Source organism: Gadus chalcogrammus, chromosome 14, assembly GCF_026213295.1.
Source record: "Gadus chalcogrammus isolate NIFS_2021 chromosome 14, NIFS_Gcha_1.0, whole genome shotgun sequence".
Lineage (NCBI taxonomy): Eukaryota > Metazoa > Chordata > Actinopteri > Gadiformes > Gadidae > Gadus > Gadus chalcogrammus.
The window spans coordinates 14,459,230-14,470,503 of record NC_079425.1 but is presented as its reverse complement, the minus strand read 5'-3'; the positions used below and the strand labels follow the sequence as shown (position 1 = coordinate 14,470,503).

The window sequence follows — 11,274 nt, the reverse complement described above, 5'->3', positions numbered from 1 at the left end:
TTGAGATTATACAGCCAATCATTTTCTGTTAAATTTAAGTACTTTTTTACACGCTGCTCTATATTGGGAACAATTTAGATAAAATCCTTTAAACACATAATTAGCTCTAACCCAAACTTTGGATTCAAGGTTTCTTATAAATATTTTGGTATGTTGGACGCAAAAGGGCTGTCTATAACCATTATGATTTTTGTAATATAATCATTTAGGGACAGTGGTGAATAGGTCTAAATGTGTTTAATTCACAACAGGTTTTTGACGTTTTTCTCTATAGCTCTGAGCTCTCATGACAAAATAATTTATTAACTGCCCGATAAATGGAAACTTCAGACAGGAAGCCAATTTTGTTCATATGAGTCTGTGTTTGCATTCAGTGCTACATAATAAGTATTAATACAGGTGCATGCTCCATGCATAATGGAGGATCTCAGGGTTAATGGAATCTATGGGCTAGTCCAAAGCAGTTCTTAAACTCTGGGTCAGAACCCAAAATGGATCGCAATCAATTTAGAGTTGGGTCGCGGCTTGACAGAGCTCAGCCCACTTAGAGAACTCTGAGCAGGAATTAGTTTCAGCATTGTCGCCGACATGGTCAGATTGTCTGAGATGTGGAAGTTAAAGTAGCCGTGCTCTACAGGTAGGCCCCCAGGGAGGCTGCAGTCATGGGGAGATCAAACCCCAGACTGGGTGAGAGTCCAACACCGTAACCAGTGAGTGTTCAGTATTAATGTAGTATAGTGTCGGGAGGGACCACTTAGTGTAGTGTAGTATAGCAGTAGTGTAGTAACAGTATGGTGGAGCGTACTTTACTGACTGAGTAAAGTATTCTAAACTATAAATCAACATGTTGGAGGAGACTTATTTTGATTTCAAACTGTACAATTAAAACAAGGTTGAGACAGTTTTATTCTAGTTATTTTTGAAGTGTCTTCACTTCTGTAAAACCAGTAATATATGAAAAATAATTTGACAATTATGCTCGCCAAGCACTTCCTCCCAGCACACAAATACAAATACACAAATACACAAATAACACTGAATGAGCCATTTTTAAGTGACATTGTAGAGGTTGTTTGCAGCAAGCAGTGAAATGGTGACGCGTGAGTCAGCGCACCACAATAAACCCTTTTTCTGCTCCGGTCAAACTGGAACATTGCTGAAAATCGCCGGCAACGCTTATATCATTTCTCAATCCTGCCTTACAGTGAAGAGAACATGTAGGAGGAGAAAAAAGCATGCTTGGTCAGTACAATTTGCTTTCTTCTAGGCAAACGTACGTTGTCGCACTAACTAAATGTTCTTCTGCCTTTTATCATTTTGTCGTTAGTTGCACTGGCGTTGCCATGACTGGAGCTCAGGCGATGCTATTATGATTCATGTTTGGTTTCACATGAGTCAGTGTGAAATGTGAAGAGAGGCGGAGGAGCTCTGCTTGCAAAATAACAGCTTTCAATATGTCCACATATACTGGGGGTTTTACTGCAGGGCAGAAGATTATTTTATCCAATGCCACTTACAGTTTAATCTTATACAGGTCATTCATGAGCAGGTAGGGGTTAGGGGGCATCTTGCTACAAGTAGGCTGCGGGAATAGGAAATTTAACTCAGCTCCCATTTGACTATATTGCACTGCTACACATTCTCAATCTCTTTCTATGGTTTCTTGATTTGTAATAAAATAACAACTTGAAACCAGCCGGAATGTATAGGGGTGAGGGGGATCTGGTTTTGAGGCGCGTACCTTTAAGCATGGTAACCCTTACCTGCTCCTTTTGACCTGTATCTGTATTTACTGTCTAACCCCTACCTGCTCCTTAATGACTTGCCTCTGTGTTCACTTTAATGACCTGTGTCTGCATCACCGTAAGTTGTTTTGGAAAACAGCATTTGCTAAATCAATACAAAAAATTAAGAGAAACAACAAAAATAACAAGGTAATCGTATTTGCAAAGAAGTAGATGTTTTATGGGTCTAGCGTTGAAAAGCTGTGTGATTGTCTAACCCCAGCAGCGTGTTGATTCTGTATGTAATTAGTAAGTGGTTTGCTTCCCATCAGAGAGGATGAGCGATCGTCTGAGATCTCATGTCCACTCACCGCTAACAGCCACACAGCCACATCTGATAGGAACACTGGGGCTATTCAAACATTACCTCCACTCACATGCACATACAGTCAAACAAACACACACACATATGCATAAACACACACACTCACAGACACACACGCATATGAACCCCCAAAGCACACAGGCATGCACTGACAAAGTCATTGAATCACTTGCCTCAAACTCAATATACATAAAATACCCATTAAGGGAAATCAAAAGTAGGTTGTCAGAACGCCACAGAAGATAAATCTCTCTATTCAGGTAAACATATATTTATATATTTCAGCCTTCCGCAGAGAGTGTGACTGATCATCTTTCATTTTCGCCCTCTGTCCCATTGGATTTTTTTTTGCCATAGCATCGTTACCCTAGTACTATAGATTCAGTGTTAGCAGATTAGCTTAAGTGTTAGCGCCATAGCTTTAGCAATAGTGCCATAGATTAAGAGTTTGTGCATTTACTTTAGTGTTAGCTTCCTAGTTTTAGCCTATCGCTCTAGCATTAGTGCAGAAGCATTTGCACCATATTGTCAGTGCACCAGCATTAACATTAGAGATTCTTCTAGTTCAAGTGCACTAGCATTAGCTTTAGCATTAGCACTGGGGGATTGGAAACCCCTTGCAGCCAGCTGAAGTCTCAGCAGAGCCAACAGAAATGACCTGCCGTTTGATTCCTGATGGAAGTCTAACCAAGCATCACCTTCAATTCCAGCACGAAAGTAAACAGCGGAGCTCAGGAATGACGGAGCATGTAGCTCTAAGAGGGAGGACAAGTAGGTCCAGCTAGACCTTTCTACTCTGCTCTTATAGCACACTGCAAGGCCAAGCAGTAAAGCTACCCTATACACATAAAGGAATGCTGCTCTCAGATTGTTTTCCACGTGGCCTCGCTCTCTGAGGTTAAACACCTATTTGCTGAAAGTGAGACTCTTGCCAAGCGTGTCGGCTTGTGTACTCAGGCGAGGCTAGTTAACACTACGCTAATGTCTTTATAATGTCTTTATAATGTCTTCCCCGAAAAAAATTACTCTGTTGAAGCACTTTGGTCTAATGCACTGTTTTCATCCATTCATTTAAGTCATTCATTTGGGTTACAAGACTAATTAAGCAGTGACAGAAATCTACGTTTCATTCATGTTCATTCATTCATTTTAGTATGCAGTCAATCACTGTTTCATTTGTACCACTATGTACAATGTATCAGTTTCACACACACACACACACACACACCGTGGACTAGAAAACCTTTTATTCGGGTAAAAGGCACCAACGTATAAATGAATCATATAAAAAATATAAACTCAAGATCTCTGAAGAGGAATCTATTTCCTTTGTCTTTGTATTTTTTCAGCAAAAAACATGAATTTGGGAAAATATGCAGACAAGTATCGTTAGCCTCTCGCCCAATGACTCTCTCATTTTGTTGTTGTCAGCTTCAGGACTTAAGTTCCTGTGAAGATAGGAAAGGCTGCTTGTGTACCCCCCTCGAAATTGAAAACTAGAGTGTCTCTTGACTCATAAATCAGTTTTATATCAGTGTCTGGCGGGGACACGGGTGGGCTCTTGGAGGGAAGTCTGCTTCTGTCTTCGTTCTTTATCACCTTCAGAAAAGTTTGTGACGTTTTCCCAGGTGGTCACGACCAGATGCCACTTTAGGAAGATATACCATCTTCCTCTTTTGTATTTTAACCCACACATGGATTGTCCAGGTTCATGTCTAGGTCTGAAGTCTTGGTCTCAAGCGTAGAGTTATACGTTCTATTGTTTGGCGATCCTGAGTTTATATTCTTTCTTTTGTTCTCACACCATTCACTGGGTCTCACTAACTCTAGAGATAAGATGGTGGTTCTACAGATCATATAGAGATGTTCTACAAACCAGTTAGTTTGGCTTCTAGAGACTAGATAGTGTGGTTCTAGATACTAATTAGATGGCTTCTAGAGACCATGACTGAATCCTTCTAGAGACCTTAACAGTGGTTCTAGAGGGACAGGGCGTTGTGGTTCTAGAGACAATAGCTGCGTTTCCATACTATTAGTATTGAATCAGTAAACGGTGATGGAAACACCAAAATTTGCATTAAAATCCTCTAATTCGCGAAAAAGTTTATCCGCTCGCTTTAGGTGGTTTTTGAGAAATGCGAAAGGGAGTAAGTGCCCAAAATGTGAGATGGAAACACACTTTTTGAAACAGCTGTGACGTAGCGAAAATTGAACACATAGGACTGACAATGTCTTTCTGATTTCCGCATAACGACCGCCCGGCCATAGCAACCCTGCCGACATCAACTTGTAGCCTCAATATTTGTAAGCGTTTATATACGTAGACATCCTATATCATATATGATATGTCTATGTTTGCATATCCTTTAATTATACCGTGTCCATTAATCTCTGATATATGGACACCTAATAAGTAATTCCAGTCAATTTGTCTGTTCAGCCTTCAAAACGAGAGCTTGTACATTGTGGGAAACTGATTAAACTGCAATCAGAAAACGCGGTTATATGCTATAGACCCTGGAGTATCTGTGGTATAAAGACTGCGACGAATTTCGAATTATAAATATGTACAATGCATCCTTTAAATACGTCCATGGAACCGATGGCCAATGTGAATAATAGATAGGCCTACGTGTGGACCGCTGAAGAGGTAAAACTTTTCTTTGCTCGCATCGCAATTCCACTATATATCAGGACCTAAGAGAGGATTTTATCAAAAGGATACGAGCCCTGGAATGTGTGTAGTTTTTCGCTCCAACCACTTGATGGAAACGCACCTAATTCAAATTTCTTTGCAAACTTTTTTTTAATTTTTTTATAAAAGGTGGAAACGTGACTAATGACATAGTAGCACTAACACTTAACTTTGATGTCAAGCAGGGGGGCACAAAATATCATCCCGTGGGCCTCAATTGGCCCCCGGGCCGCGAGTTTGAGACCCGTGTTCTAGAGGGACAGGGCGTTGTGGTTTTAGAGACCATGACAGTGGTTCTAGAGGGTTGAGAGATATTCAGATAAAAGGCCGAACCACAACGCGTTCCACTGCTGTCCTGGAGCTGTCGATCGATGGCTGCTTTCCATCGCCACTAATGGGTTCTGTATGAACAACGATTAAAATCACATTGTTTCAGGGAGGATGAGAAGCAGCCGTGGAGCGGCCTATCTGTCTTCATGGGTATTGATTCAGCGGTTACCCCTGGTCGCTCGGTCCGACGCACAGATTTTATTGTAGCGCTGAAGTTTTCTTCTCTTCTGTGCTCAGAGAACATTTATATGATATATGTCGACGATAACATAGAAAAGTAGTTTCACATTTTTAGATCCGCAAGAGGAGAAAAATAGGGAAATCTGGAGCGAAGGGAGATGTGTGAATATTGGAGAATAAGTTGTAGTTTATGGTGAAAGCATGTGTGGATGTGCCTGCCCCTGGGGGCTTGTGGTGATCCAGCCTGCTGTGTTTCTGCTACCAGAGCCAAACAGAGGATAGCATAAACAGAAGATAGCATCGTCTGCTTTAGAGAATAGACATACACACACACACACGCACACACGCACGCATGCACGCACGCAGGCAAGCACACAAACACACACAGTTAAATTATTATTGAATTGTGGGGGGTTGTGTGTGTGTGTGTGTGTGTGTGTGTGTGTGTAAAGTGTGCGAGCGTTTGTAATGTGTGTGTGTGTGTGTGTGTGTGTGTGTGTGTGTGTGTGTGTGTGTGTGTGTGTGTGTGTGTGTGTGTGTGTGTGTGTGTGTGTGTGTGTGTGTGTGTGTGCATGCATGTGCCTGTGTGTGTTGGAATGTGTGAGTGTCTGTTTGAGTTTGTGTGTAAAAGTGTGCAAGCGTTTGTAAATGTGTGTGTGTGTGTGTGTGTGTGTGTGTGTGTGTGTGTGTGTGTGTGTGTGTGTGTGTGTGTGTGTGTGTGTGTGTGTGTGTGTGTGTGTGTGTGTGTGTGTGTGTGTGTGTGTGTGTGTGTGTGTGTTTCTGTGTTCTAACCGGGTCTGTGTTCTTGTGTCAGATGCCATGCTGCTGGTGGCTGACCGGCTGGTTGGTCCGTTGAACATCCAGCAGGTTCTGGAGCCCATCGACGTAAAAATCTCTGACGCCATCATGACCATGCAAGAGGACAACTTTGAATTCAGAAACAAGGTAGCCACACCACATCATGTTGTCCAGGGATAGAGATCAATAGATAGTCAGAAGAAGAACCAGGTATACAGGGTTGGGGCATCCTGCTCAAGGATTCAGCATCAGCATGCATTTTGTTGAATGACATATCTGAAGAATATCACAGAATCTGAGGTTCATTTAAAATATGCAATGCAGTATGTTTGAGTTACCAGTCAGCTCTTAGCACTAGGTTCTGTTTCATCTGTTTGCTTTTCAAGAGTAAGTAAAAAATAATATACAAATGTTAGCCTTTTGTATGGTTAGAGTAACAGTACATTTCCCCCTGTCACACTTCAAAGACCTCCACAGTTCTATCTCAAGTTCATTAAACAGCTGTAATTAAACCTGCAGAATGCCCCATCAATGAGCTCTCTTTCAGACCACACAGACCAATAAGCTCTAACTGCTCCCATCACTGACCACTCTTGTTTCCTAAAGACGATTTGAGTCGATCTTTAGGAGCCTAGAACTGTTCATTCCACATCATTATCTTTGCACTTGACTTTGAATTTATAATTGTGTTTGTTGCTCTCTGTACCTTTTGATTTTGTGTTGCATTGAACACTGTCTTCTTGGCCTGGTCCTCTTCAAGGTCTTCATTCATGATTCACGATGCCGATCCAGTGAAATTATGATCCACTGATCTCTCTCTCACTGCTCAATCTCTGGTCTCTCTCAGAAAAGACGTATCATACCAATATGACTTACCTACTAAGTAAAGGTTAAATAACTGTCCTCTTGGTTACCCCTCTCAGGTTTTCCAGCTCTGTGGTCAACCCAAGTTGATCGCTGGCAGGGATCGATCGACGCGCAGTGTTTTTGACTCCAACCCTCGCTACAGACCTGCGGCCTCACGGGCCAGGCCCACCACCGCAGCTGCGCCCAGTCTGGACCACTTGGTAAGAGCTCGTAATACCTGGACCCCCTCATAAGACCTCGAAGGCTTTCGTAAGACGTGGACTGCCTCACCTTGCGGTAGTGCCTACAGGGGTCTGGTAAGACCTGGGAAGTCCAGTATAACATCGGAGTTCATGTTGTACTGGAAACATTGTTTTCTGATTCACATGGCCACTATGCGCCACTCTTTTTAACGAGCTCATTCAGCCTTTTGACTTGCCTTGTAGCTGCCCCAATTTTGTTTTTTCTGTTTGGATTGTTCTCCACCTCATTTGGAAGTCGCTTTTCTGAAGGGGTCTGCTAAATGTAAATCTTTGAGGTTTAATGTTTTACCTCAATGGAGATATGTTCAACCTCAACCATGTGAAGTACACTTTACGGAAAACCAAAGGGCAATAGAGACAAATCTTTATTTTTTGGGATAGGTTTTCAGTAATTACACGTTTGAATGTCTTGAATTCCATGAAACAGATATGGTTTCCCAGCAGAGAACATTCATATTTTCTTCTGTGGCTCACAACGTGAGTAGCTCCAACAGGGTTTATAAAATATGAAGTTAAAAGCCTTAATTTTATTTATCACCGAAACCTTAATGAGCCGTCCAGGTTTCCACATAAAAGCAAAGTGCCCCATAAAAGAGTTAAGACTTTGTGCAGACAGGTAGAGTCCATTTAGCGCTGTGCAATTAAAGTGATAAGCAAGTGGAGAATTTTAAGAGGTAGAGTTTGGTCTAAGGGAGATATTAAAGTCCAAAGCAGGGAAATGTTTGTATAATACCGTTTTTTGTATGATTATTGTATTGGCAAACTGGTGTATTGAATTCCAACTATTGTGAATGTTTAATTGGTGAACTTTTGACTAATCATCTAATTGACAATGTGTAATGCATTCTAACATTCCCTGATCTGCGTAAATCAAACTTCTGAAATGTAGAATATTCCCTAGAGTGGCGGATATGTAACCACACATCCTACCTTCCCAAGTAATTCTACATCCTTTGCCTCCTGTGATCTCTTTCTCTGCTCAACCTTTCTTTGTCCAACGTTAAGCCTGTCGATCATATTTCTCTCCTTGGTGTTTCTGCTGCTTCCAGAGGATTGTGTGGAGGAACATGCAACACAGCGTAAGCCATCCATATCTCCTCCTGATCTGTTATCTGTTAACCTACTCCCCTAAACTAGCCCCTTTATTTCTTTTTTTTTATCTAATCTGTTCATTTTAACTTTTAAACCCCTCAATGTAACCCCTTTCTAATGTATATATTCAAACTCTTTACCTAGTTTCTTATTTCAACCTCTTCATCTTATTCTCTTACTCCAATCTCATAATTGGAACTCTTCAATTTAACCCATAATTGAACCACTTCTATTCAATTTCATAATCTAAATCATCCATATCATCTTTATTCTCATTTATTCTAAAAACTTTATCTGGTTTCTTCATCAACATTTGTATTTTAAATCTTAATCCAATCGAACAAGTTCACCTCTTTAATCTATTAATCATAATTGATAATAATCATGATGCACCTCTCTATAAAATATCTTATTAACATCTAATCTCCTAATTAGCATCCAACGTTATTATTCTGCTTTGCATCTTCTTTTTTCCAGCCCCCTCATTCAATGCAATACATTGTTGGTTATTGAATGATATGGTATTGATTGGAATTGTTATTGTTTTCTCACACTTTGCTCATTCTGCAAATTTCGGAAGTGTGCTTTCATCTACCCGCCTGTCTACCCGCATCGGTTACAGTCGGACAAACCTTTGAACTGTTTTTCATTCAACGTTGCTGTTTGAATGTTTTGATGCCTCAACTATTGTTTTTACATTATGTGGGGGAATAATTTAGTAGACTTTGTATTTTCAAGTTTTACTCCATGCTGGGTGATTCAAATGGGGAATACTCTGTGAAGTCGACTTGGAAGCAAGCAAAAAAAAGATGGAGCAGACCTTTATTTTGGACTACTTCTCTTCTTCTATACATGGCAAAACAACCCATCTCTAGTTCAAAGTACCATCTAATAAAAGCAAACTTAAATCACAGTAAAACACAACACTTCACACTTCATTATTTTAGAATACAAAAACATTGACAAATTCAAACACAGACGCCTTCTTCAGAGAAGAAGAAAGTTTCTTTGTTCATTTTCAGTTTTTCACACAAGATTTGGTTTACGAGAACAAAGAAAGCAACCTTGTAGCCCCTAGCCCTCAATGTTTTATTTATTACCCAGTTTCATGTTGAATAAGAACAAGAGCATCTCACAGTCCAGGCCACATGCCCCCAGGCTGGTGCCTGACCCAGTCTGATGGCCGACCTGCAGTACAATCGTACACTCTGTGATACAGGGTGAGTGACTAATAGATGGTATTCTGCTCTGTGGTACAGGTAGAGGGACTATTGATGGTATTCTGTTCTGTGGTACAGGTAGATTGACTTCTAGATGCTGTTCTGTGGTACAGGAAGAGTGTCTACTAGATGGTATTTTGTTCTGTGGTACAGGTAGATTGACTACTAGATGCTATTCTGTGGTACAGGAAGAGTGTCTACTAGATGGTATTTTGTTCTGTGGTACAGGTAGATTGACTACTAGATGCTATTCTGTGATACAAGAAGAGTGTCTACTAGATGGTATTCTGTTCTGTGGTACAGGAAGAGTGTCTACTAGAGGGTATTCTGTTGACCCTCTCTCTCGCTGTCTGTCTGTCTGTCTGTCTGTCTGTCTGTCTGTCTGTCTGTCTGTCTGTCTGTCTGTCTGTCTGTCTGTCTGTCTGTCTGTCTGTCTGTCTGTCTGTCTGTCTGTCTGTCTGTCTGTCTGTCTGTCTGTCTGTCTGTCTGTCTGTCTGTCTGTCTGTGTGTGTGTGTGTGTGTGTGTGTGTGTCTGTGTGTGTCTGTGTGTGTGTGTGTGTGTGTGTGTGTGTGTGTGTGTGTGTGTGTGTGTGTCTGACTCTATCTCATGTCTATCCATTTCTCTCAGTTGTTTTTCCTCTACTTAACATGAATACCATGTGGAAACTAAGAGGGTCTAACTTCCCATCTCATAAACATTCACTTCTTTAATTGTTAGCCTCTTTGTGTGTGTGTGTGTGTGTGTGTGTGTGTGTGTGTGTGTGTGTGTGTGTGTGTGTGTGTGTGTGTGTGTGTGTGTGTGTGTGTGTGTGTGTGTGTGTGTGTGTGTGTGTGTCGTTTGATAAAGCTTAAGCCTCTGATGTCATGGTTTCGGGGCTTGGTATGCCTCGGAGAGTGGGAAGGGTTCAACACGTGGTTTATTCAGAGATACAAGGTAAACAGACATGCACTCTGGAGGTCGTTAACAAAGCATTTGCAGGTACAGATTCAGTCTATTTTGGTTTGGGTATGGTAAAGAAGCCACGCCCACAGGGTCGGATTTACCGAGATGCAATCTCAAACAGTGTTTTGTTGAGCAAGTGTGGAAACAGAAACAGAGTGTAGTTAGCACTACAAATATGTGGTCCAATGAGGTACTTATGTTAGCTTTAATATCGTGGGGTCTATTAACGCATATAATAATGTAATTTACATCATCGTGCGTTACTTTGTTTGTGTGTGTGTGTGTGTGTGTGTGTGTGTGTGTGGGGGGGGGGGGTGTGTGTGTGTGTGTGTGTGTGTGTGTGTGTGTGTGTGTGTGTGTGAGGGATAGAGCATGGGAAAGTACTCCCGTATTTGTGTGTGATATTATATTGTATTGTGGGTTTCTGTGAATGTGTGTGTTAGACTCAAAGGGTTTCAAATCGGGAGATCAAGTGGTTTGTCTGATTGTTAGTTTGGAAAAACAACAATGTTCACTGACCGGTGTGGCAGACGAGGGCTCTCGTTGCCTCGGCTAATCACTTGACGACAAACAGCCTCATCTCCATATACTTTTTTTTTTTTCTACCTGATTGCAAATTATAACCCTCGGTAAGGGAGTCATACCTCTTATTTTTTCCTAGTTTTTATAATCAAGAGTGGTGTTGGAACCGTCTAGCTCTCCGCAATGACAAGACAGACAAACCGTAAGTCTTTCAGCTATTCCACCACACCAACCAATAGTTTGGCGCATCAGCAGTTAGCGACAGACACTGCACTC

The 11,274-nt window shown here is 41.3% G+C and overlaps 1 protein-coding gene across 2 annotated transcripts in view; it reads left to right on the top strand.

Moving 5' to 3' along the window:
- The window catches only part of gpc6a (glypican 6a), a 109,479-nt gene that overhangs the window by 81,318 nt on the left and 16,887 nt on the right, over positions 1-11,274 (top strand). Inside the window, exons 5-7 of one of the 2 annotated variants that reach the window (XM_056608104.1) lie at positions 6,129-6,259; positions 7,036-7,179; positions 8,271-8,414. In XM_056608104.1, coding sequence (XP_056464079.1) covers positions 6,129-6,259; positions 7,036-7,179; positions 8,271-8,399 — 404 coding nt within the window. In that variant the 3' untranslated portion in view covers positions 8,400-8,414. Of the gene's footprint in view, positions 1-6,128; positions 6,260-7,035; positions 7,180-8,270; positions 8,415-11,274 lie in introns of those variants that run through there. The other variant, XM_056608103.1, reaches the window with a different exon arrangement.